At 55.8% G+C, this 25,105-nt stretch overlaps 1 protein-coding gene across 3 annotated transcripts; it reads left to right on the forward strand.

The window, feature by feature from the left end:
• Positions 1-5,786: 5,786 nt before the first annotated feature.
• Positions 5,787-19,595, forward strand: AQP1 (aquaporin 1 (Colton blood group)). 3 transcript variants are annotated; one of them, XM_024929516.4, is made up of 5 exons: positions 5,838-6,380; positions 16,146-16,310; positions 16,644-16,724; positions 17,529-17,687; positions 17,906-19,595. In XM_024929516.4, the coding sequence occupies exons 1-5, from the start codon at positions 5,997-5,999 to the stop codon at positions 18,086-18,088; spliced, it is 972 nt and encodes a 323-aa protein (XP_024785284.1). In that variant the 5' UTR covers positions 5,838-5,996; the 3' UTR covers positions 18,089-19,595. The 3 variants fall into 3 exon arrangements, with proteins under 3 accessions (XP_008957144.1, XP_024785284.1, XP_034819771.1); XM_008958896.4 differs by having other exon boundaries at positions 5,787-6,380; positions 17,529-19,595; XM_034963880.2 differs by lacking the exon at positions 5,838-6,380 and adding an exon at positions 15,486-15,918 and having other exon boundaries at positions 17,529-19,595.
• The last annotated feature ends 5,510 nt before the right edge of the window (positions 19,596-25,105 follow it).

Consider the following 25,105-nt stretch of genomic DNA (forward strand, 5'->3'; position numbering starts at 1 on the left):
ACCCTCTGAGCCTCAGTTTCCCATGCACCAGAGGAGGACGTCAGATCCGGTGCTATTTGACCCCCTCTCCCAATCCTGGTGCTTTGTAATCTAACAAGCCAATGTGGGAGACTTCTGAGGGAGCCCAGGTCGGGAGGAGCAGGATGGGGGGCTGCTGGGGCCTAGGAGAGAGGAGGAGCTCGGCGTAAGGATGTGCTCCAAAGCCACTTACACACATGACGCTTCCTTCCAGGGCCCCACAGCGCCGAGGCCACTCCAGGCAGAGGCCCTTGTTTGCTCTGCCCTCCCTAAGGGTGTGGGCTGGCAGCCTGGCACAGATGCCACCCCCAGCTTTTTCTGCAAGTGAGGAATGCCTGCCCTTTCGGGCCAGCAGGGATTCCTCACCCTCAGGGCAGGGCTGGGGAAAATGTGACTTCACCCCTTCCTGGACTTCCTTCCCACAGAGTTGGGGTGGAAGTAGGGCCCAGCCTCCTCAGGGCACCCTCATTCTGAGAGTTCAGTCTGACTCTCAAATCTCTGCCCCCATCCCTGAATGCAGCACCTCAAGCCCTCACGGACCCCAGCCTGGCTGATGGCAACTTTTTCCCATCCTGTCTCTGTGGCTCATCCTCTATGGCATGAAGCAGGGACCATTGCTGGAGAGTTGATGGTAAAACATCAGAAAACCATGCTTTCCAGAAAGAAGTGAGTGCAGCATTATCCCTGCACCCCTAGGACAGTAAGCCTGGCCAGTGCTCAGGGCAGGCAGCGGCAGGGGTGAGGAGGGGGTGGGGGCAGGGAGAGAAGTGCATGGGAGGCAGTAGCCTAGAAAATTACTAAATTGTTCCAGCTCTGGTGAATCACTGGTGGCCCGCTAAATCCGCTTTTGATTTAAGAGAGATCGTGTGACACCTAAATGTTCAGGAATTATCTGTCAGACAGGAATTCACAGGCTTTGAGAGGTGGGTGCCTATCTCTTCTCTTGGGGGATTGAGATAGTCAGCAGATGCCACCAGGATCGGCCCCCACATGCCCAGCCCTGTGCTCAGCTCTGCAGCGGGGCATGGTGGGCAGAGACACAGAGGCCCAGGCCCTGCTTCGGGGATGGTGGGCCTGGGATGAGCATGGCCTTGGCCTTCGCCGAGAGTTCTCTTGTGAAGGAGGGGTCAGGAGGGGCTGCTGCAGCTGGGGAGGAGGGCGATGGCACTGTGGCAGAAGGAAGAGTGTGGGTGCCAGCACCCAGGCACGGCCAGCCTGGGGTATGGAGCAGGGGCCTCTGTCTAGAGCAGGAAGGTATGGTGAGGACCTCAGAAGGACAGCCACTGGAGAGCTCCAGGCAGAGGAACTTGAGAGGCCCTGGGGCCATCCTGTCTCTTTTCTGGGTCTGTGTGCTCTGGGCCTGGGCCCTTCCTCTGCTCCCCTGGGCTTGGAGAGGGCTGGCCTTGCCTCGTGCAAAGGACCACTCTAGACTAGTACCAAGTCTGGCCCATGGCCTCCTGTGGGTGCAGGCCTGTGCGGGTGACCTGAGAGCCGGGGCCGGCAGGTCAGAGTCAGGAGAGGGATGGCACTGGATGCCCTGTGCAGGATCTTTAAGCAGAGCCAGGAGCCACTGGTCAGTTGGGATGGATTCACTGGGAGGAGCATTTTCTGATTTTTCACCACCTCCTTTCTTAGCAGCCTCAGGGACTGGGTCCTTTCTTCCCACCCTCCATCAGGGTTCTCTGCCCCAATTCAGGAAAGCCTGAATGATTCTGGAAAATTCATCCAAGCTGTGGGCGAGCTGATGGTGACTAGATGGTCAGGACCAGTCTGCTGTCTGAGTCCCCTCCTACCCCAAACTCCATCTTCCTGGTGGCCCTCCTGGAGGGAATGAAGTCACTGTTTCCCCTAGCCAGGCTTGTGGGTGGGAAATCCCTGCTGGCCCCAGAGGAATGGTCCATCTCGCCTCAGCCCCTCTGCCCTGCACTTAGCAGAAGCTTCTGGCCAGTGATAGCCTCAGCCACACCCGAGGTCTGGACCCTCAGCCAACATCCGAGGCTCCGTCCACTCTCCTCCGGATGAAGCCCAAGGCTCTCCCACCGGGAGACGGGGCCCAGACAGTCCTGGGAACAGCCAGCTCTGGCTGGAACGTGGGTCTCCCAGGCACGTCAGGAATGAGGCACATCTGGAAAAGCCTTTGCCGAGACCATTGCTGTCAGCAGGGCCAGGCAGTGCCCAGCTTCAGTGGCCTCAAGCCCCGCCCAGGGTTCAGAAGTGGGGGTGGGGGCTGCCCCTTTATTAGCTTGACTCGGGCCCGAGTCCATGGGAGGACCCAGGAGCCAGCAGAGGGCAAGGGAACAGCACCTGCTAAGTCAGGAAGTCCTGGAAGAGAGCTGGGCTGCACATAGTACCTGCCCTGGAGCCCAGCCTCCTAGGGCTCACTGCGACCACAGGGGTGGCTCTGGCTGCCCTCAGCTCCTCTGTTGCCCACTCTTAGCCCTGTGCTTCCATTCCCACCCCACCACCCTAATTATACAGGGTTGTTGGAGGGTGTCCCCTCCCTCCCTCCCCACCCCCAACCCATCCTGGCACCTCTCTGGGCCTGCAGCCCCCAGATTTTGTACTGGGATTTCTGTCTGGTAACCAGGTCATTGGGGACCCTTCCTGACAGGTGTGCAGAGAGCTGCATTTGGGCTCTGGGATGGGGGCGTCCTGAGTTTTAGTGCCAGCTCTGCCTTTCCTTGGCAAGTCACTTACAATCTGAGCCTTCCGGGGTTGCAGGAAACAGGCCCCAGCTGGACACTGTGTCCTTTCTTCCTTCCTTCCTTCTCTGGTTGGCCTCGATTTGTGGCAGATCAGGGAGAAGGAGGCGGAGGGGTTGGAGACGTCCCTGGGCCTGGGGCTCCAGCAGCAAGCCTTTCCCCTTTTTAGCCACATGGCCAGGTAACAGCCACAGGGCCCCTCGGAGGTGGTGGGCACATGAGCTCTGTATTGGCATTCCTGGCCGTGCCTGCATTCTGGTGGTGCCTCCTGGCGACAGCCATGCCTTCTTTCAAAAGATTGGAGCCATAATGGTGGTATTAAAGGCAGAGGCCACACTCACAAGGGGGAGAGGGTGGGAGATGCAAGGGGTGGTGGAGTGACACCCTGAGGACCCGCATAGCCTCCTGAGATTGGTGGGCACCTACCTGCCTGGACAAAAGTGCTTTGCCTGACCACTTCCCCCTGGTCCCCCTGGCCTCCTGCCCCAATGCAGAACAGGGGCTTCTGCTGAGCGCGCACACACACACACACACACACACACACACACACACACACACACTCCGCAATACCTCGATCATCAGCCACCGTGTCCTCACCTAACCTGCGGGCCCTCACACCAAGATGGAAACTGCATGTGAACAGGAGCTGGTCTGTCTGGCTCGTGGCTGTCTCCCCTGTACACAGAGCAATGTCTGGCATGTGACACACACTAAACATTTATCCAACTATATGTTGGATAAATTAGTAAGTTCCAGATGACTCTCACCCACATGGGCCCCCTGGAAAATCATGGGTCCTCGGCTGCACAGATGCTGACCCAGCCACGGACACCATCATGGACACACAGGACATGCCTGGGTCCATGCAGGCCCGTTTTCCTGTCTCTGCCACTCTGCATGGCCACACTGGCCTGAGTTCAGTGGCTCCTTGCGGCCTGGTACCTACTCTGGCCCTGCTTCTTTCCTCAAGTCTTCTTGGCTGGGTCCCAGCACCCGACAGCCTCAGAACATAGCAGGGCAGGGACAGGTGAGGGGAAGAGGAGGTGTGTATGTCCCTCAGTAGACATTGTCTATGGGAGATGCCCAGGAGCCTGTGGCCTGAAGGGAAATGGCCATGTTCCAGAGGACCCTGGTCTAAGGGGTGCCACCCCTGCCCTCAGGAGCCAGGTCTGCAGGAGAAACAGTTTGCCCTCCAAAACTTCAAGGTGAGGGGATCCTAGCCCTGCAGAGAGAGCTCTGGTTGGATGCCCCTGAAACTGACCAGAGAGCTCCTCATGTGGGTCAGTGTCCCTGCCAGGGCATGGGGCCAGGGGCCAGGGGCATGAGGGAGCCTCCCAGAGACTGGAATGCTGAGCCAGGGCTCCTCAGAGGAAAGGATGTAGAGGAGGGCCCAGGAAGTAGCCCAGTGGGGCCAGTTCCCTCTCCTGGACAGCTAAGAAAGTACTTAGGACCTTCGGCCACCTGGGCTGTCTGAGCGGGCAGGGCCTGCTGGCCACCACCGTCCTGTACAGGCACTTAGGGGAATGAATCTTCCCCACCTGCAGCCCCAGCAAACACACACCAGGCTGGTCCCTGGCAATTCACCCCAAGAGCCAGGCCACAGCTGGGCAGAGGGGTGGCCAGTAACAGCTGGTGTCATTCTCTGCAGGATAGCCCCTGGACAAGAGGCATAAGACCCACTCATCCTTGCCCTGCGCCAGGCACACTTAGAAAAGTCCTCTCACCGGGCCTCAGTTTCCCTCCTATAAATGGGAAGATGCCAACACTCCCGAGTGGGACTGTGGTGGGGCAGGCAGGAGGTGGGAGGAGAGCCCAGATCATCCCAGGCCCTCCCTAGGGGACGCAGGGGGACCCTCCCTTCTGGGCCTGGTTCTTCCAGCACGTTCCATGCAGCAGGCAAGAGGGCCAGGCCCAGGGGTTCCTGACAGCTTGCTGGCCCTGGAGTCCAGATTCTTGTTTGTTGGCTGGCGCTAGGCCTCTGGATTGGAGATGCCCAGGGCACAGGCGGCCCACGGGGATCTGCAGCAGGGCCTTGGCCCCTCCCTCTGCAGGGGCTCGTCTGGTCCCTCCCGCTCTCTGCCTCTCCTCATTTATCTCTCCCTTTCTGCTTCTTGGCTCTGGGTCCAGTCCTATCTCCCCTGTTTCAGTTTGTCTTTTCCTAGCCCTCTGCGCTCTCTCTGTCTCTCTCAGCCCTGCTTGTCTCACTGTCTCTGGCTGGGGGATCTGTCTCTTTCACTTCCACTTTTGCTCTATTTCCCTGCTACTGTCTTTCCTTTCTCCTTGTCTGTCTCTTCTCCTCCCCTCAGCCAGCATCTCTCTGTCTCTCCCTTTCTCTCCTGCTCCCTCCCTCCCTCCTCTCCAGCACCTTCCAATGCCAGGTGGGGCTGCCATTCCTTCCACCTTCCCAGTAACGTGCCAGTGTGACTGCCTTGAGAGGAAAGTCCTAAACTGTCCCCATCTTCACCAACCTGCCCTCAAATCATTGGTTCAAATCGCTCTCGAGAAGTTTGGGAGTTCCCAGGGCGGGGGCTTTCTAACAGCTCTGCCTAGCTCAGGCCTGCCCTCAACCGCAGCATGCAGGGCAGCCACAGACAACCTCTCTGCAACTTCTGATGCCTTCGTGCCCCCATCCACAGAGCCCTGGCTCTGGGGGACTGGGGACTCTGGGACATCCCTAACATGGCATGCAGTGGCCATGCGGGAGGACCTGACTGCCCCTCTGGAGCCCTGGGCCCAGGGACTCCAGGCCAGTGCCTCTCTGGGTCGGGATGGGGATGTCAGGCCAGCAGGATCATGGTACCTGCCTCCAGGGAGGGCAACGTCCACCCACTGAGTCCAGCCCACCCACCCCACCCACTCCGGAGCACCTGGCTCTGTCCTCAGGAACTCCCTGAGCTTTGCACACAGGGCCGAGACACCTGGATTTCTCTGGTTCCCTGAGTGGGGCCAGCTTGGAAGAATTTCCCAAAGCCTATTAGAGCAACGGCTGCCTCCTGCCTGCCTCCTTGGGCTGGGCAGGGCTGAGGGCGGAGGGAGAGAGAGAGGGAGGGGGAGAGGAGGAAGGAAAAAGTTGGCAGGCCGACAGCACAGCCGTGTCTGCATCCATCCAGAGGAGGTCTGTGTGGTGTGGGGCGGGCCAGGAGCGGAGAGAGGCCTTCCTCCCTTTGTGCTCCCCCCGCCCCCCGGCCCTATAAATAGGCCCAGCCCAGGCTGTGGCTCAGCTCTCAGAGGGAATTGAGCACCCGGCAGCGGTCTCAGGCCAAGCCCCCTGCCAGCATGGCCAGCGAGTTCAAGAAGAAGCTCTTCTGGAGGGCAGTGGTGGCCGAGTTCCTGGCCACGACCCTCTTTGTCTTCATCAGCATCGGTTCTGCCCTGGGCTTCAAATACCCGGTGGGGAACAACCAGACGGCGGTCCAGGACAACGTGAAGGTGTCGCTGGCCTTCGGGCTGAGCATCGCCACGCTGGCGCAGAGTGTGGGCCACATCAGCGGCGCCCACCTCAACCCGGCTGTCACACTGGGGCTGCTGCTCAGCTGCCAGATCAGCATCTTCCGTGCCCTCATGTACATCATCGCCCAGTGCGTGGGGGCCATCGTCGCCACCGCCATCCTCTCAGGCATCACCTCCTCCCTGAATGGGAACTCGCTTGGCCGCAATGACGTAAGTGGGGTGTCCCTGGGCTTGGGGGGTTCTAGAATGATGCTGAAAGGCACCGGTTCCATCCTCTGCCCATTGTGCAGATGGGGACACTGAGGAACGGAGAGGACAAGAGGTTGCTGGAGGTCACGTAGAGAGCTGGGGGGAAGAGCTGGGGCTGGAACTCAGCTATGCATGCCTCCCAAAGCCTGTTTTCTGCCAGGCACTGTGGGAAGCTGAGATCCAGAGAATAATGGTCTTGCCAATGTCCCCTGCAGGGCATCTATTATGGGGAATAAGCTTGGCCAGCAGTTCCTCGCCCCTTGGCTGTAGCTTTTTGGCCCTTCTCAGTCCTGCCTGTGCCGCCAGCTCCCTCCTCCTGCAGCCCTGCACCCCAGGGAAACTTTGCCCGCTGTCCCCAGCCACCCTGAACCAAATGCCCAGCCTGTCTGCAGCTGGCTCTGCAAGTGTGTGAGCAGGACTCCCTCAGGGAGCCCCCCATATTCACACTAGTTTCCAAATAAACCACCTCTAGGAATCAAGAGAAAGGCCCTCTTCCACTCTTTTGCCCCTGAGAATTAGACAAAGATAAGGGAGTGAAAACACTCTCTGGGGCTGTTTGAAGGTAGTTTTCCTGGATTACAGTATGGGCTGGGGGGCAAGCGCTGGGCTCCATGGTCTCCAGGCACTGAGAGGTGTGGCGTGTGTGTGCATGTGCGTGTGCGTGTGTGTGTGTGAAGGTGTGTATGTGTGCATGTGTTTGCCAGCATGAGTCTCTGTGCTTGTGTCAACTGTGTGCATGTTTGTGCTGCTGTGTAAGGGTGTGTGGGGGTGAGTTTGCAACACATGCCCATGGCTCCTGGCTTGAATGGGGTCTGGACTGGGGTCACTAATGACAAGCAGATGCTGGTGACTGGGTGGCAGCTGTGGAAAAGAATGTCTCCTGGGCTGCTTAGCATGGCAAATTGGCCCTGGTGGCAGCTGCCTGCTGTCCCAGACAAGGCCTTTCCCAGCTCCTCAGACAAGTGCAAACTCAGGCCGGGCTTGGGCCACAGCAGGGGAGGATTTGGCCCGAGAGACTGGGGAAGGCTTGGAGGATGTCTCTGAGGGCCCAAGGGACAGGTGAGCAGGCTTGGGGGTGCCCTTACAGGGAGGGAGAGAAGCTAAGGAGCAGAGAGGAGGACTCGTCTAGAGAGATGAGGCTGGCGGGGCTCTGGGCAGGGCATGTGGGTGTGGGGACGGTGTGGGCCATCTCTGAGGGCGCCTCAGAGATGGCAGATAGTGATTACAGCAGCTGTCCTCTCGCTTCCCAGCCAAAGTTCAGATCCTGCGACTGGCAGCCCAGGAGAGGCTAGGTGAAGGTCTGGTGCAGAGGGCAGCTGGCTCAGCCTGGCCATGGGGGGCTTAGCACTTTTGTGTCACGGTGACACCTCACCCAACCTCCTCTGCAGCCAACCTCTGCTCGGCCCAAGATTGAAGATTAGCTCCGTGGGCTGGAGTTTAGACTTTAGCCAGTTTAGACGTGGCCGCGGGGGATGTACGGGACAGAGCTCAGGCAGGCCACATCAAGCTCTGCCCCCCCAGGCCTCAGTTGCCAGTGGGGGCAGAGCTTGTGGCCTCAGGGAGTTCTGCTGGGTAGGGTCAAGCTCACACTGAAGCTTGGCTGGGTATGATGGGCTGGGGGAGCATCCCTGTAGGGGAGTGGATGTGATTCCCAGGCTTTCTGGCCCCGTCTCTTCCCTCCCATCTCACAGGGCAGAGCCTCTGCACCTGCTGGCGAAGGCTTCACCCTCTAGTATGCGCATCCGAGGCAGAGGCGGGAGGGTGGGCCCCTTCTGTGCCATCTGGAACAGAGGCCACTCCCGACTCCCATGCCCCATTCCCTCCCTGGCCTACATTTTTTATAGTCACCCCAATACTTGGGCTGGGCGTGTTGCAAATGGGAGAGAAAGAGGAGCAGCCTAGTGTGGGGGCCGGCCCTGGGCTGAGAGGCAGACACCTGGGTTCAAGACCTGTCGGCTGCTAACTTGTTGAGCTTCTTTGGAGCTGCGGACCCTGACCCTCGAGAGGTGACTTAGGTCTTGTGACCTCACAGCCATACCCAGACAGCCAGCTCACTTCATTGCTTTGAGCTTATCACCCATCCCACGAAAGCTGGCTAAGAGCAGCCCAGCAGGGGCAGTGCCGAACATAAGGGCGCTTAGCATGATGGTGGGGGCTCAGGCGCTGTCCTGTCCCAACAGTGGAAGGGTGGGGTTCAGGACCTCAACTCTGGGCCTAGAAATAGAGAAGGTACCCCTCTAAGGGCTCCCGTCAGACACTGGCCCTGGAACTGGAGGGGCCTCAGGGGTGGCCTGGATGCCTCAAGAGGAGCACGGAACAGTCTGGGCAGCAGGTGACACACTCTCCTTCATGACCTGGGGTAGGCTCCTGCAGCCTCTCTGGCCCTGAGCCCCAGCCCAGCCAAAACCTGGGTGGGGCAAGTGGTTGGCATGGAGATTTCCAAGGAAAACAGAGAAAGATGTGGCAGGAAGTGGTTGGGGTGAGTCAGGGGGTGTCCCTTCGGGACATGCTGGGGACAACTTTCTCCTGACTGAGTCAGGGCTCAGGATATGCCCTAGAGAGACCGTGGGCCTCCGTCCAGCCTGCAAGGTCCCGGCTAGTTCTAAGAGCCAAATACCAATTTTGGCCAAGGGTGAGAGGCTCTGAGGCTGGGGTGGACACTCTCGCCTGTCCCTGTCCTAGCTCAGCCACTAACACCATGTGGCATCACACAACAGACTGGCCTGTGTGGCCCTAGTTCCTGTCTATGAGATAGGGACATAGCAGGGTGTGGCTGGGCTCTGAGAAGTAGGAGATGCTGGTGGACTCAGGATTCCTGGCATTTGCTGGCTTTTTTCATTCTTCTGCTGTCTGGTCTGCTCAGCCGGCTCCCTGCAAGCATGACCAGGGACTGCTGGGTGCTCAATGCAGGGCTGGGTTAGCCCGGCTCCTTCCCGAGAGAAGCCCACAGCCCTAGGTCAAGATAAGCCAGTGCCCAGCTGCCTGTGATATGAAGCAGGAGGCAGATGCGATAAGAGGTGTCAGGGCGGACCCGGGAACTTTTGAACTTAAGGGGTGGGAGGGCCAGGAAGGCATCAGGGAGGAGGTTTCGTAGGAGCCTGAATGTGGAGACACTGCAGAGGGAAGGGGCAGAGGGACTGTGTGAGCAAGCACAGGCTAGGAGGAGGTGGGGGCCGTGGTGCGGGAGTTGTTGGGTGTGGTCAGGCTGGGGGTGCATGGGAGGAGGGTGGTGAGGGCTCAGGATTCGGGCAAGGGGCTGCATCCGGGGGAAGGGGTCTGGATTCCCAGAGCCTGTGATTTCAGCCCGCTGGGCTCAGGCAGAGGGCAAAGCTACCCTCTTTGGGGTCTTCTCCCAGCCCTGCTAATTCCGGGCCTGACTGCTAAGAAGTGTTTCTACCTGCAGCATCAGGGGACTGACTGAAGCCCTAAGTTCTCCCCTTTATCCCGTTTTTCTGGGCTTCAGTTTCCCCAGTCATAGAGTGAGAGGCCCCTTCATGCCACCAGTTCTCCGGGGGGTGCTGCTGCCTCCTCCAGAGCTCAGGGGAGGGATGGGGAAAGGAAGGCAGAGTTTCCATGTCCCTGCCCAGCCCGTCCTGCCCAGGGAGGGGCTGGGGGCTGGGTGGTGATGCCACATCTGGGACATATAATTACTGTTTCCGCCAGCCCCAGATGAGGGGGAGGGCACAGAGATGGGGTGGGAGCTTTGTGGTGGAGACTTCCCTCACCATGGAAAATCCTGATGCTGCTTCCCCTTTAGGGACCTCAGAACAGCCCAGCCGGTCCCAATGTTGCCCACCCTGATGCTTGGCCCTGACTGGGATTTGCCCTGGGAACTGTGAAGGGGCCATGCTTTGAGAGGGGACACGGCCCCCTGGGATACCTGTCTGAGGGGCTCACCCCCTGCTCACCACTCCCAGGCCACAGCCTCCTGTCACACTTTGCCTTCCCTTCTCCACCCCAGGCAACCTTCTAGCAGCATGAAGTGGCCATTAGCTCACTGCAAGCCAATTCCAGATGGTACCCCCACTTAGTCTAGGGCCCCCACCCAGCAGGGGCCATGGCCCTTACCTTCTGGAAGCACCAATGAGTCTGGAGTCTCCTGAATGGCTGGGATCTGAGCCCTCACACCGGGAGGTGAAGGCAGGAAAATGCTGTCCGCGAGGCCCTGCAAGTGGCCAGGATCCCCTCAGTCAGGGCTTCCCCATGGGGATGAGAGGGGCTCCTTGCCCACATGGAGTGGTGCCCAGCGGGATCATGAGGGGCTGTCTTCACTCAGCCAGGAGCTACAGTTCTGTGGGGTGGGCAGACTCTGAGGCTGAAATCTCCAACTTAAAAGATATCCGGAAAGGCCGGAAAACGCCCCCGGCCCTTCCAGCAGCTCTTTTCAGTGCCTGCAATCTCGCTGTCAGGGCCCCTTGAAAGGCAGATTTCTACTCAGTGTAAAGAAGGTTGTTGTTGATATTGTTGTTGACATGAAGAAGGGGCTGCCTCTAAGTCAATAAGCTCCCTGCCATTAGGGGTGTGCAAGTAGATGCTTTCTGGTGGGGAGGCTGCTTTGGGGGTGCCAGTCTATGCGGGGGTCCAGTGGGGTGGGTGACAGGTTCTGCAACATAGGCTTTGTGTCATGCTGAGATCAGCAATTCTGATGGCCTGCGGGGGATCCTGTGCTTAGGTTTCTGGATCTGGGGCTGGAGAGTGACCACCCCGATGTGAGGCAGGAGGCACTTTTGGAGACTGCCTGGGGCTCGAATCTGGGCCAAGGCCTCCATTTTACTGATGGGGAAATTGAAGCCCACAGAGGCGTGGAGACTTGTCAAGGTCTCCTAGCCCTTGATTATTTCTGCTGCTCCAAAGTGTACACACATGGCACAAACACAAACATGCACACACATGTGCTCTCACGTGGGGGACACACACACATGGTACACAAAGCACATTCTCAAGACTGGGTGGTCCCACTCAGACTCTGGGACCCAAGGAGGGTTGGGCGGGGATTCCTCAATGGAGCCTTTTCCTCTCCCTGCCCTGGAGTTAGGAAAAGAAGGAGGGAGGGAGGGAGGAAGCCATTGCTTTGTGTATTGTTTCTTGTCAGGAAGATGAAATGGCTTCTGGGAGCAAATAAAGGCCTTGTTGAGACCTGCTGCTTTCTCAGATGGGGGGCTCATTTTTTTTCTCTTCTCTTCCCTCTCTAGCTGGTAGTGGCAGCTATGTGGGTGTGTGACACAGGGAGACAGTGAGGCACCCAGAAGTGCCATCAGACATACCAGTGCAAACACACAGCACGGCCTCCAGGACCTCATGTCCTGCAGAGATGCCTGTATGATATAGCTGTTCCCAAGGAGGCCGAGGCACTTGGTCAGTACCTCATCAGTTGACGAAAAACAGTGTGCATTCTCTAATTCAGGGGTACAGGGTTTTCATATTTTTCTGAAGTCAAGCTTGTTAATTATGGGGTTCAAACCCTCCCTGATCATGTTATTGGTAGTTTTCGGCTGCTTCATTTATTCTGTACATTTCTAATAGAAGATTGTTAACATTTTTCACTCTGGTGGTAGAGTGATCCAGTCCTCCTTGTAATTTTGTCAATTTTCCCCTCATTTACTTTTAGACTATGTTGTTTGGTGCATACAAGTGGGGAATTTTTGCAGTTCTTTTATAGATTTTTTTTTTTTTTTTTTTGAGACGGAGTCTCACTCTGTCGCCCAGGCTGGAGTGCAGTGGCACCATCTCGGCTCACTGCAAGTTCTGCCTCCCGGGTTTATGCCATTCTCCCACCTCAGCCTCCCGAGTAGCTGGGACCACAGGCCACCACACCCGGCTAATTTTGTTTTTGTATTTTTAGTAGAGACGGGGTTTAACCGTGTTAGCCAGGATGGTCTCGATCTCCTGACCTTGCGATCCACCCGCCTTGGCTTCTCAGAGTGCTGGGATTACAGGCGTGAGCCACCGCGCCCGGCCAGTTCTTTTATAGATTTTTAAAATGTAATTATTGTGTAATAAACCACTTACAATCTAACAAAAAAGAGAAAGAGGGAGTCAGCCCTGGACACATGTGGTCATCACAGACACAGCAGACACTTATCTACAAAGACACACAGAGGCACACAAAACCAGGAATACCCCATGTCCACGTGTGAACACCCATGGAGGAGTAACACTCTGGAGCCCACATAGGTCCCCTCACTGCCCAGTGCTGAGTCTTGGAGGCACTGGGGTGGGCAGGGCAGGCCTCAATGTCTCCTGTCCCTTGAGAACGAATGCTCAGAGCCTCAGTCAGGCCTGGCTCTGGAGCCTGCTCTTCCCCAAGGCCAGGGCACCAGGGTGCCCAGGCCAAGTCAGGGGCCCCATGCCTTGGAAGCCACCCTGGTTGGCCTGTCTATGGGTAGCAGGGAGGGCTTAGAGCACATTGCCTGGAGAGATCATCCCTGGGCTGCCCTAGAGCCAGGACACACTGGCAGCCACAGAACCACCTTCTGCCAGCTCCCAAGACCAAGCTGGGAATAGCCAGGTCCCTTGACTGGGCCTAGGAGTGGCCAGCCCATTGACCTGTGGGTGTAGGGTGGCACAGACTATGGGGCAAGGATCCTGGCTTTGCTGCATCCTCCCTGGGCCTCAGCCTCCGCATCATCATCTCACTGAGCCATCGCACAGGCTGCCCTCTAGGGCTCCCAGAGGCTAATGATTGGCCCATTGTTTCCCAGCTAGAAAGTGAAGAAGACAGCCCTGGGTCCTGAGAGCATCTCTGGAGCGAGGCTGCCCCTAGCAAGGGTGGGAGTTCTAGAAAATTAGCATTCTCTGCCACTTCTATCAGCACACAGTAAGCCTCCCCTCAGAGATGTGGGCAGAGAAATGGCAGAGGTCCCCCACTCTGTCCTCACCGAGCTCCCAGGCCAGGAGGAGATGCACCCACATAGGCCGCAGGAAGATTGATTTCCTACAAGATGCACAGAGAATTCAGTGAGGGCATGGTGGGTGGGAGCAGAAGTTAATTCCAGCCAGGGATCTGGGAAGGCTTCTAGGAGCTGGTGGGGTCTAAACTGGGCCTTGAGTAGTGGGCTTACAAGGGCTTAGCACAAAATGGAGAGCTTGTATCTTTCTGACACTTCAGAAGAAATGTGTGGATTATTCTTTCAGTAATACTTGCATTCACAAAACCCAGGGCTGCAGACAAAAGCGGGAAGACAATTGAGAATTGAGAATTGAGAATTGTTCTGATTCTTACTTTTTTTTTTTTGCCTTAATAAGACCTGGGCCAGGCAAAACTACCTGGGGATGTGCAAATATATATGTACATATATATAAAACAAGTGACTACAATGGGAACTGTCCTTGTTTAAGCAAGTTTTCAAATTTAATGGGTTGTAAACAGTAACGTACACTTGAAGTATTTTACCTGCTCTTTCCTGGACATTGAGTTTCAACAGGCCTTTGAGTGCCCCTTCCAATTCTGAATTATCAAGTGTTTCCAGATGTAAATAATGCAAGTGTATTAGATAGTTGAAGGAAGGTTGTCAGTAGATGTTGAAGCAATCAGGGGAGGCTTCCTGGTGGTAGTGGTAGTGGGTATTGGAGAAGAAGGCTGTCAGCCCATGTGGTTCTCAGCAGTCAGGAAGGCACATTCCAGAATTCCCAGGGCAGGTGGCTGACCCCTCCCCTTCCCAAGGACTCAGAGTACAGGGCCTGGAACTATCACCCTCTGCTCTGCCCACTTTGCATGAAAAGCATGTTGTCTTTGGGTAGGGGCTGGGGCTCTCGCACCTGGTTAAGAACCAGAGGAGATGAGCTCTTTCTGGTCACATCTGTGAGGGATGGGGCTGGGAGGGTTCTCCAAGGCAGGAGCCACTTAGAGCGATGACTCCATTAATCATTGGGGAAGGGCTGGTTTCAGGACTTCTGCCAGCTAGCAATTAGGCCAACCCTGGAGAGCAGAAGAGAGAGGAATAGAAGGAGCCACGAGCTTCCTGAGGGCTCAGATACAGAGGGACAGGGGCCTCACAGGTGCAAGTGTGGGTGGGCATCAGGACTAGCCAGGCTGGCCTCACCAGCCTCAACCCCATTCAGCCTGTCCTAACTCTGGGCAGGCTTCTGCCAGCAGCTCCACCCGCCGTCACTCCTTCTGCCTGTCCCCAGATCCTGCACACACAATGAGAAGAACCAAAACAAGAGTCACTACCACTGCCCCATCCCTCCTGCGTCGACAAGTCTTTCCAAAAGCCCTGAGACGGCCCCTTTGGCCTTTGAACCTCCCAGCTGCTCTGGAGAGCAGGCACGGACAATGAGATCCATTTTGCAGATGGGAAGACTGAAGACCAGAGGGAATAGGCCATGCTCATGGTGCCAGAAAGTAGAAGAGTCAGAACCTGAATACAGGGCTTCTGCCTCTTTGGCCCAACCTTGGGACAGAAAGGGAACTGGGCATTGGCCAGAGGGCTGGCAGACCTAAGGGATGTAGCCCTGGGGTCCGCCAGGAAAGGCCCAAAGCTGGGGCTGCAAGGCAGGGGAGGGGATGTGAGTCATTCCCTGTAACCCAGGGCTGCAGACAAAGGCGGGAAGAGAATTGTTCTTGTAGGATGGCCTCAGGGTGGGGCTGGGAAAACCTCCAAGGTGTGCCCCCCTACCTTGGATTTTGCAAAATTCTCTATGGCCTTGGAGACACTCCCATATCCTGAGGATGGGAGCTGGGTAGTTTGTCTCCCAGCTGGGAAGTGTTTGGGTGCACCAGCCCTGCCTGGGAGAAGGCAGCCTAAGTGGCCTCATGTGGGCATCTTTGCAAGTGAGCCTTTGCTGATGTGGTCCAGCTCCCCTGTGTGAGTGCACTTAGCCCCTGGGACGGCCACAAAGCATAGTGGAAGGTGCTGGGGCTTCCTGGGGAGGGGTCCTCCGGGGGCAGCTGCATGGGGAGGGCCTTCATGACCTCACAGCAGCTTCCATTCCCTTCTCTTTCCATGAGTCATGTTTCTAAAAGTGGCCCAGGAATAAGTGGCAGCCAGACGGTGGTGGCGGGGCCTATCTGGCCAGGCAGAGGGAGGGTGAGGTTGGGGCCAGCAGTGGGGAGGAAGAAGAGAGAAGGAGAGACAGGGAGGGCAGGGCCAGAAGCAATGGGAGACAGGCCTTGGACCAAGGAAAGAGACGGGGTGGAGAAGGAGAGAGAGAGGGTGGAGACAATAAGGGAGGCAGGCACAGAGGAGAAAGAGGGGTGGAGGGAGCCAGGACCTCACTGAAGGCCTCCTCAGCCCTGGAATTTAGATGCAGTCGGGCATGGGGTGGAATGTTCTGGACTTTTGGGTATGAAGCCGTGTCCCCTGCTGGGCCTTCCCACCTTTTTGCATCTCTTCTCCTAGGAGTGCTCCTGACCATCACCTTCATGCCTGGGGCTCGCCCCTTGCCTCTGGTCTTGGTACCCCAGAATACCCTGGCCTGGATGCAGCTGGATGCAAAGGCCCCAGCTCACCCCAGGCCTCTCCAGCTTCTAGGCAGAGTGGGGCCTGGGTCTAGGCAGGTATTAGGGGCTGGGCTGGAGTTTCATTAACACAGGGGGTGGGTTCAAGGCCTGATTTCCACTACCTGCTGTGTAGGCTTGCCTGGGGCCCTGTGATGGGCTCTGAAGGCCCATCTGAGGGTCCGCCCTTCATGCCTGGGCCTGGGAGGCCTGGGTATCCTTGGGGTCCTGGGACACAGTCCCTGCCTACCCTCCTCACCAGTCCTCACCACCTCTCTGCCCTGCAGCTGGCTGATGGTGTGAACTCGGGCCAGGGCCTGGGCATCGAGATCATCGGGACCCTCCAGCTGGTGCTATGCGTGCTGGCTACTACCGACCGGAGGCGCCGCGACCTTGGTGGCTCAGCCCCCCTTGCCATCGGCCTCTCTGTAGCCCTTGGACACCTCCTGGCTGTGAGTCAGGGGCCCTCCCAGATGGAGGTGGGGGAAGGGAGGGCGGGGGCTAGTGGGGTGCCCTGCCATGGGCAGCCAGTGGGACTCCCGACAGGGCTCTTGCCATTGGGTGGAGGATGGCGGGTCAGCACTGGGGGCTGGGGGCAGGGTCCTGCCCTGGAGAGGAGCACAGGGACCTCCTGCCCAGCTTGGAGTCAGCACTCCTCTTTCCCTGGGTCTCATTGTCCCCCACCCTGATTGTTCTCTTTCTCCCTCCAACCTCTCCCTCCTCTCACTCTCTCTTCACCTATGACTCTCTGCCTTCGCCCCTCCCTCTGTCTCTTTCCCTCACAGATTGACTACACTGGCTGTGGGATTAACCCTGCTCGGTCCTTCGGCTCTGCGGTGATCACACACAACTTCAGCAACCACTGGGTAGGAGACCCACGGGGGGTGGGGTGGGAAGCTTTGGTGTCCCATGGTAAGCCTGACCCCACCCTCACAGTGTCCCTTCCTGTTCTGGAGGCTCTGGGAGACAGCCAGAGGACAGGAAATCAGGAAACTGAGGCCTGCCAGGTAGAGGCAGGCTGGGGTCACACTGCGAGCAGTTTCAGGCCTAGTCTCTGCCCTCCCAGCTCGGCCCTGCCCCATGCTGCCTGCCTCCAGGTCATCCCAGCTGCGTGGTTGAAAGTGGGGCTCCAAATCCTGGCTCAGCCACTTTTGGGTTCAGCATGACCTTGCGCAGTGTGCTTGAGCTTTGGTTTCCTGAGCTGTGGAGGGGGATATGGTGGTGCCCACCTCTCAGGGTGGCTGAGAAGAGGAAAGGGCTCACTCCCCATCTGTAAACTGAGCTCAACACAGAGGGGGCGCTCAGTGGATTTTAGCTCTTATGGTTGTGGATGTGGATGTGCTAGGCCAGCTTTGCATTAGACAATGGTCTCTGGGGCCCTTCCAAAGCTGGGAGTGTGGGGGCAGTGGCCTTCCTCAAGAAGGGGCTGCTACTGCCCATGCCTGAGCTGGGCCCCACAGAGGCAAGGAGGTGACCCTACCACGTACTCTGGCCTGGGCCGGTTCTGAGGGGCACTGGAATCAGGATGTTAGGATTTGGCTCTCCTACCTGCCTCCATCCCAGGTGGGAGAAAACCTGTCCAACGGGGTGGTGGGCTGTGGGGTAACCCAGGGAAAGCTTCCCAGGGGCTTTTGAGTGGAGCCGTCTGAACACACCTGCTCTGTTCCTAGATTTTCTGGGTGGGGCCATTCATCGGGGGAGCCCTGGCTGTACTCATCTACGACTTCATCCTGGCCCCACGCAGTAGTGACCTCACAGACCGCGTGAAGGTGTGGACCAGCGGCCAGGTGGAGGAGTATGACCTGGATGCCGATGACATCAACTCCAGGGTGGAGATGAAGCCCAAATAGAAGGGGTCTGGCCCGGGCATCCACGTAGGGGGCAGGGGCAGGGGCGGGCGGAGGGAGGGGAGGGGTGAAATCCATACTGTAGACACTCTGACAAGCTGGCCAAAGTCACTTCCCCAAGATCTGCCAGACCTGCATGGTCAAGCCTCTTATGGGGGTGTTTCTATCTCTTTCTTTCTCTTTCTGTTTCCTGGCCTCAGAGCTTCCTGGGGACCAAGATTTTCCAATTCACCCACTCCCTTGAAGTTGTGGAGGAGGTGAAAGAAAGGGACCCACCTGCTAGTTGCCCCTCAGAGCATGATGGGAGGTGTGCCAGAAAGTCCCCCCTCGCCCCAAAGTTGCTCACCGACTCACCTGCGCAAGTGCCTGGGATTCTACCGTAATTGCTTTGTGCCTTTGGGCACGGCCCTCCTTCTTTTCCTAACATGCACCTTGCTCCCAATGGTGCTTGGAGGGGGAAGAGATCCCAGGAGGTGCAGTGGAGGGGGCAAGCTTTGCTCCTTCAGTTCTGCTTGCTCCCAAGCCCCCGACCCGCTCGGACTTACTGCCTGACCTTGGAATCGTCCCTATATCAGGGCCTCAGTGACCTCCTTCTGCAAAGTGGCAGGGACTGGCAGAGCTCTACAGGCCTGCAGCCCCTAAGTGCAGACACAGCATGGGTCCAGAAGACGTGGTCTAGACCAGGGCTGCTCTTTCCACTTGCCCTGTGTTCTTTCCCCAGGGGCATGACTGTCGCCACACGCCTCTGTGTACATGTGTGCAGAGCAGACAGGCTACAAAGCAGAGATCGACAGACAGCCAGGTAGTTGGAACTTTCTGTTCCCTATGGAGAGGCTTCCCTACACAGGGCCTGCTATTGCAGAATGAAGCCATTTAGAGGGTGAAGGAGAAATACCCATGTTACTTCTCTGAGTTTTAGTTGGTCTTTCCATCTATCACCGCATTATCTTGCTCATTCTTCAGTTCTCTACTCCCTCTTGTCAGTGTAGACACAGGTCACCATTATGCTGGTGTATGTTTATCAAAGAGCACTTGAGCTGTCTGAAGCCCAAAGCCTGAGGACAGAAAGACCCTGATGCAGGTCAGCCCATGGAGGCAGATGCCCTTGCTGGGCCTGGGGGTTTTCCAAGCCCTCAGCTGGTCCTGACCAGGATGGAGCAAGCTCTTCTCTTGCTCATGAGCTCCTGATCAGAGGCATTTGAGCAGCTGAATAACCTGCACAGGCTTGCTGTATGACCCCTGGCCACAGCCTTCCCTCTGCATTGACCTGGAGGGGAGAGGTCAGCCTTGACCTGATGAGGTAGCTATAGTTGCAGCCCAAGGACAGTTCAGAGATCAGGATCAGCTTTGAAGGCTGAATTCTATCTACATAAGTCCTTTCAATTCCACCAGGGCCAGAGCAGCTCCACCACTGTGCACTTAGCCATGATGGCAACAGAAACCAAGAGACACAATTACGCAGGTATTTAGAAGCAGAGGGACAACCAGAAGGCCCTTAACTATCACCAGTGCATCACATCTGCACACTCTCTTCTCCATTCCCTAGCAGGAACTTCTAGCTCATTTAACAGATAAAGAAACTGAGGCCCACGGTTTCAGCTAGACAATGATTTGGCCAGGCCTAGTAACCAAGGCCCTGTCTCTGGCTACTCCCTGGACCACAAGGCTGATTCCTCTCATTTCCAGCTTCTCAGTTTCTGCCTGGGCAATGGCCAGGGGCCAGGAGTGGGGAGAGTTGTGATGGAGGGGAGAGGGGGCACACCCACCCCCTGCCTGGTTCTAGGCTGCTGCACACCAAGGCCCTGCATCTGTCTGCTCTGCATATATGTCTCTTTGGAGTTGGAATTTCATTATATGTTAAGAAAATAAAGGAAAATGACTTGTAAGATCCTTCAGGCTTCCTGTAGTTTTTCTTCTTTTGATGCTGTGTCCCCACAAATGTTTCTGGATTACTCCACAAGGAAATCAGGCCACTGCTAGAGACCCAGTCTGAGGAGGAACCACTGCCTCCCCTTCTGCCTTCAAGACCCCTGATGTCAGGCGATGCATACAGCCACACCACAGAACCCCATCTGAGGGACACAAGGTCCTGCCCCTAGTAGGAGACTTCCAGAGCCCAGTGGGATGACTTTGGAGACCTGGGGGCAGGGAAAAGGGGCAGGCTTCTGATCAGTTTAAATGGACCGATGGGAGCCATTTCTGATTCCGGAGTATGGAAGGGATGGGGGAAAGCAGGGCTGAAGTCTAACAGCCCCCTCATCCCCTCTGCCCTCCACAGAGCAGGGCCCAAGGAACACTAGGGATTGCTCCACCTTCCTCCCTCCCTCCACTCACATTTGCAACCCATCTGACCTGGGCTGTGCGTCTCATGGGAGACAGACTCGCTCATCAGAGTCCAGTGCAGTTAGGGCTACTTCAGGCTGAGACTGGGACCCTGGCTCCTGACCCTCCCGACGTGCACACACACTTAGTAGTGCCTGATAATAGGGAACAGGTATCACCATGGCAGTGGGCTGAGGCAGGAAATAGTGTATGGACAGGTCCTGGGGCCCCAGCACTGCTCCTGGGAGACACATGGTTCCTGTCCCCTCTGTGGAATGCCTGGCTGATGGTGATATAAGGGGGGCTGGGTCTCAGGGAGCCAGGGGCTAGGCACCCGCAATGAAGACTGAGGCCGTGTTGATGGAACAGGGTTTCTAATTTAAGTGTGCCCTGGGTCACTAGGCTGTCTCAGTCCCTGCAAATCAGTGCATCACATCTGCACACTCTTTTAAGTTCCCTTGCAAGAACTTCTAGCCCATTTAATAGATAAGGAAACTTATCTCCCAGCTTAAGAGGGGCATATAAATGGCAGAGTGCCAGCCAAGCTATGGGAATTGGGTATGGGCCAGCCAGCTGCATCCCAGGCCTGCCTGTGAGGGTGTGCCGAAGCTATCTCTCACAGCCCTTCTCGGCTTGTCTCCTTAATTTGTCCCATTCTTCTTGGCCTGAAGCCCTCCCAGTCACCACTATGGGCCCAGCCACCCCACCTCAACTCCTACTCATTCACTTCTACCCCCGCCCCCATTTCACCCCCGCTCCACGGCACAGCCTTCTTTAGTGTATTGCTTAGATATGACTTTTAGAATCCTAGAGCCACAAGGCAGGGCCTGAATAAGCCATTAGGGAACTGGTATTTCTTGAGCACTTACCATGTGTGAAGAATCTCTCTGAGATTTTGCATACATTCGCTCTAATCTTTACAACATCCTTAGAAGGTAGAGATACGTGTCCCCATTTGTAGAAGATGCCAGGGCCCCTGAAGATGAAATGATTTGCCGTAGGCCACACAGCAGGTTGGTGGCAGAATTGGGATTTGAACCTATTCTGCTTGGCTTCAAAGATCAGGCTCTTTGCACGATGTGGTCTGGGCTGGTTTTGTCATGATTCCTGCTAAGTTAAGCTCTGGGCTAGCCAGGAAGCCGGACTGCATGAAGAAGGCAGCTACTTCTGCATAGTGGGCATGGGGAGGGGGAAGGGAGGAGAAGGGCCAGCCTCAGAGCCATTTGGCATCTGGAGAAGCCTGTTCATTCCAGGGCTAACTGGACGTGGTGTCACCCAAACCTCCCTGCTGCCTTCCACGGCCTGACTGTCCCTCTCCTTGGGAGGAAAGTGTCTGAGGACCATGTTCACCCAGCAGAGTAGCTGAGAAGGGGAAGGGCAATGCTGCACCATGAGGGATAATAATGCACTAAGACAGGCCCTCAGCTACCCATCAGGCCAGGGGGCAACAGCTTTGGGCTAAAGGGATCCTAGACTCCTCCTCATCTTCCAGCCTGTGGGTTTAGTGCTCCAGGCACCCCATCTCTTTGGGGCTACCCCTGACTCTGATCTTCTCATCTTCTATACAGCCTAACACAGGGAGAGGTTTGAGGAAATAACAGATGAAGTGGGGCTCCTTGGGCAGCTGAGACCTTGTCTGTTTGTTCATCAGACTTTAATGGAGGTAGTAAATTTCCTGAAAACTCCCAGGATTCAATCTTTTTCCTCAGGCTGTTGAACATTCAGGCAACTGCACATGTGATGTGACTTGGTGAGGGGCACCTGTCACGCATCTCTGACTGGGTCCCTGATGAGACCAGACAACAGGTCACTATCTCCATCAGACACCCTCCTGGCCCTCCCCTTGAGACTTGCACATGGAATGGCTCAGCTGGCTTGGAAGGTCATGCCCTCTGCACCTGGCCCAGAAGGAAGCAGGATGTAATCCAGCAGCCACTGAATCCTAGAATATTTGTCTTTCCATTAAACTCACAAGAGCAAAAAGTTATGGTTCTGCAATTGCTCCATTTATTCTGAGGCCCCCTAGGAACCCTAGGAAGATCAGGTCAGCCAGAGCCCGGCAGTGAATGTTCACTTCAGCCACACATATTTATGATCTCAAGCATCGGATCAACCTCTTCTGGGTTTCTAAACATTCAGGAGTCTGAGATCCTTACAGATCCATATTTTCTTTCTGACATTTCACTTTCTCCTCCAGAATCAAGGGGATTCATCTTTCCTGGCCCTGGAGGGGTGTTGAGAGGTTATAGGGAGAAGATTTCTGAAATACCGTGGACTAGGATTCATCCACTGGTCAGAGATGTGGTGAAGCTTCAGCGGGGTTAGTGGCCCATAGCCCTGGCCCTGCTCCCAGCACCGTCATCCATCTCAAAACTCCTGTGGGCTCCGAGGGCCCAAATGGAAGGGTGTGGGTGGCTCAAGGCCACTTGACCACAAGGACCACGGCACTCTTGGGGGATGCGGTAGATGCAGGGAGGGTTCTCTCTCTTTCGGGATTCTTAGGCGGTCCTCAGTATCCCTGGAACTCAAGCCAGGAGTCTGGAAAAGCACTGGAGGAACTGGTGCCGGGGCCCCCACCCATGGCGTGGCCAGGCCATGTGCTGGCCCACTGGGATTTTTCCATCGCTCCTGTAGGTCATGCCTTCACTGGTCAGAAGCCTCTCTAGGAGGGGACAGTGATTAATGTTTCATGGAGGAACTGCTGGGCATGACACCTTGTTTTCTTTAGGTTTAGAATACAATGAGGACGATGAGTGGAATTTGCTGCTGAGCTGGGGGCCAGGATGGGGCCATTCTTGGGGGCCCAAAGACCCAAAGGTAGTGATGTTTACGTCCTTACTGCCAAAAAGGGGGCGATTGTGTAGGTAGGGAAGGCAGGTGAAGCCCGTGCTTACAGGGGTGTCTTCCCTAGCCCTCAAGAGCCCACTAGTCCCCACTGATACCTTGGGCCCTGGTGTGCAGAGAGACCTATGGCGAAGGGTATCCAGCAATTTTAATGAGCTCATCCTGCTTAGGTGATTCTGCTTCATTCCAATAAAGCCATGTTCTCTGCATGTAGGATTTTGCTTATTTTTCTGTTCTTTCCAGCGCATCAATCTGGAACTGGGTGAGAGCACAACTGATCTTCAGCCATACGGGCTAGTACAGATTCACCTGGGTTTTTTTGTTTTGTTTTTTTTTTTGAGATGAAGTCTCCCTCTGTTGCCCAGGCTGAAGTGCAGTGGTGCGATCTCAGCTCACTGCAACCTCTGCCTCCCGGGTTCAAGTGATTCTCCTGCCTCAGCCTCCCGAGTAGCTGGGATTACAGGCGTGTGCCACCACACTTGGCTGATTTTTGTATTTTTAGTAGAGACGGGGTTTCATCATGTTGGCCAGGCTGGTCTTAAACTCCTGACCTCAGGTGATCCACCCACTTCAGCCTCCCAAACTGCTGGGATTACAGGCATGAGCCACCGTGCCCAGCCCATCTGCTCTTAAAATATTAAAATCTTTTCATCTGTTTTGAGCTATCCAAGTAACATCCTTCCATCCCTGCTCTCTGGCCTTCCTAGCTTCCCGGCCTCTCTCTATTCTCCCCCAGAACTCCCCACAATCCAGCACTGAATGGGTTAAGGGGGCCCCTTGGACCCTGTCCAGTACTAAAGTTGTGGGATAGTTCTGATGGATTGGTGTCCCCACAATACCAATATGGTATATATTTTACGCATCAACCCTGGGTGGGAAGCAGTAAGAGGTGTCTATGCAGCAAGGTCCAAGTTAGAAAAAAAGTGTGTGTATGTGCATGTGTGTGTGTGTCAGCAGATTGGGGCACATAGTCCAAGGCTGGAGTCCAAGGCTCCTGCCCTCTCTGGTCCTCAGTCCCCCCACCTGTAAGGAGAGTGGGTGAAGTCGTCCCTTCTCTATGATGTCTGTGGTGTCCCAGTCCCTCCCTGACCTGGAGGTGGTGCTTTGCTTCATCTGGAATGCCCAGGGACTGAGGCCAGGTGGGACAGTGACAGTGCGTGTGTGGGGTGCAGCTGGGACCTGGGGGGCATCTTTCCCCCAGGATGCTCCCATTGTGCTCTGACGGCTCTGCTCCCTCTGTGCCTTGAGTTATGTGGAACTCAAGAGACGTGTTCTTCCTAACAGATGTCACCACCAGGTACTAGACTCAGTTTGCCTAGAGCCAGCATGCTCTCCAGGTAGAATATTGGTTTGAGAAGGCTGGCCTGGCTTGTGTTCATTAAGGGTGAATTGGCATACATTTCTCAATAAGCTTAAGTAGGTAAGTAGATATGTAATTTGTAGAAGAGTATTATCCTTTCTCCCTCTGAAATAGTAATATGAGGGAAGCTGATTCAACAAAAGAGTCCAATCCAAAAAAAGCAAATCAGAGAATCAGTACAGATGAAGAAGTTCTTAAGGATTGAAGCTTACGATTCGCAGCAGTCTTGAACACTCTGAAAGGGGTCAAAGTGTCCCTGGTGCCTTATTTCATATGAGTGTTTTTTTTTAAACTTAGCTTATATTTTTCATAATGCAACTTAAATAGATGTAATAACTTATGCCTTTAAGGAACTCAAATAGGAAACCAAAACAAATCAAACCAATGAAACTAAGAAAATTTATTTTAATCATGTACGTGTAAAGTTGGTGGCTGGGGGTGGTGCTTATGGCACACAGGGTGTTAATATATTTGGAATATCACTTTGGGGGTGTGTGTGTGTGTGTGTGCACGTGCATAGGAGGTTCAGTTCTTCGGAGAGTCATGTCAGGCCTGTCAGCAGGAATGCCCACGCTGCGTCTGTGCACGTCTGCGAGCTGCCTGTGGGCCCAGCTGCAGGGTCTTCTGGACTGTGTCAGGCTACTGCCTGCCAGGGGATGACAGGATTCATGTGGACTCCAAGGAAACCTTTAAATCTAGCTGTTGAACAATATGAGGGCACCTTATCCAGACCCAGTCGCAGAATCGAGGCACATTGCCGAGTTCTGGGCAGCTGATGTTGTTTTTTCCTGCTGGGAAGAGCAAGTTCCTGGGGGTCTGGTGGGAGTCTGGGCTCCCCTTCCTCACTTGCCAAACCAGGCTGGCAGGACCAATG

This window comes from Pan paniscus, chromosome 6 (genome assembly GCF_029289425.2).
Source record: "Pan paniscus chromosome 6, NHGRI_mPanPan1-v2.0_pri, whole genome shotgun sequence".
NCBI lineage: Eukaryota > Metazoa > Chordata > Mammalia > Primates > Hominidae > Pan > Pan paniscus.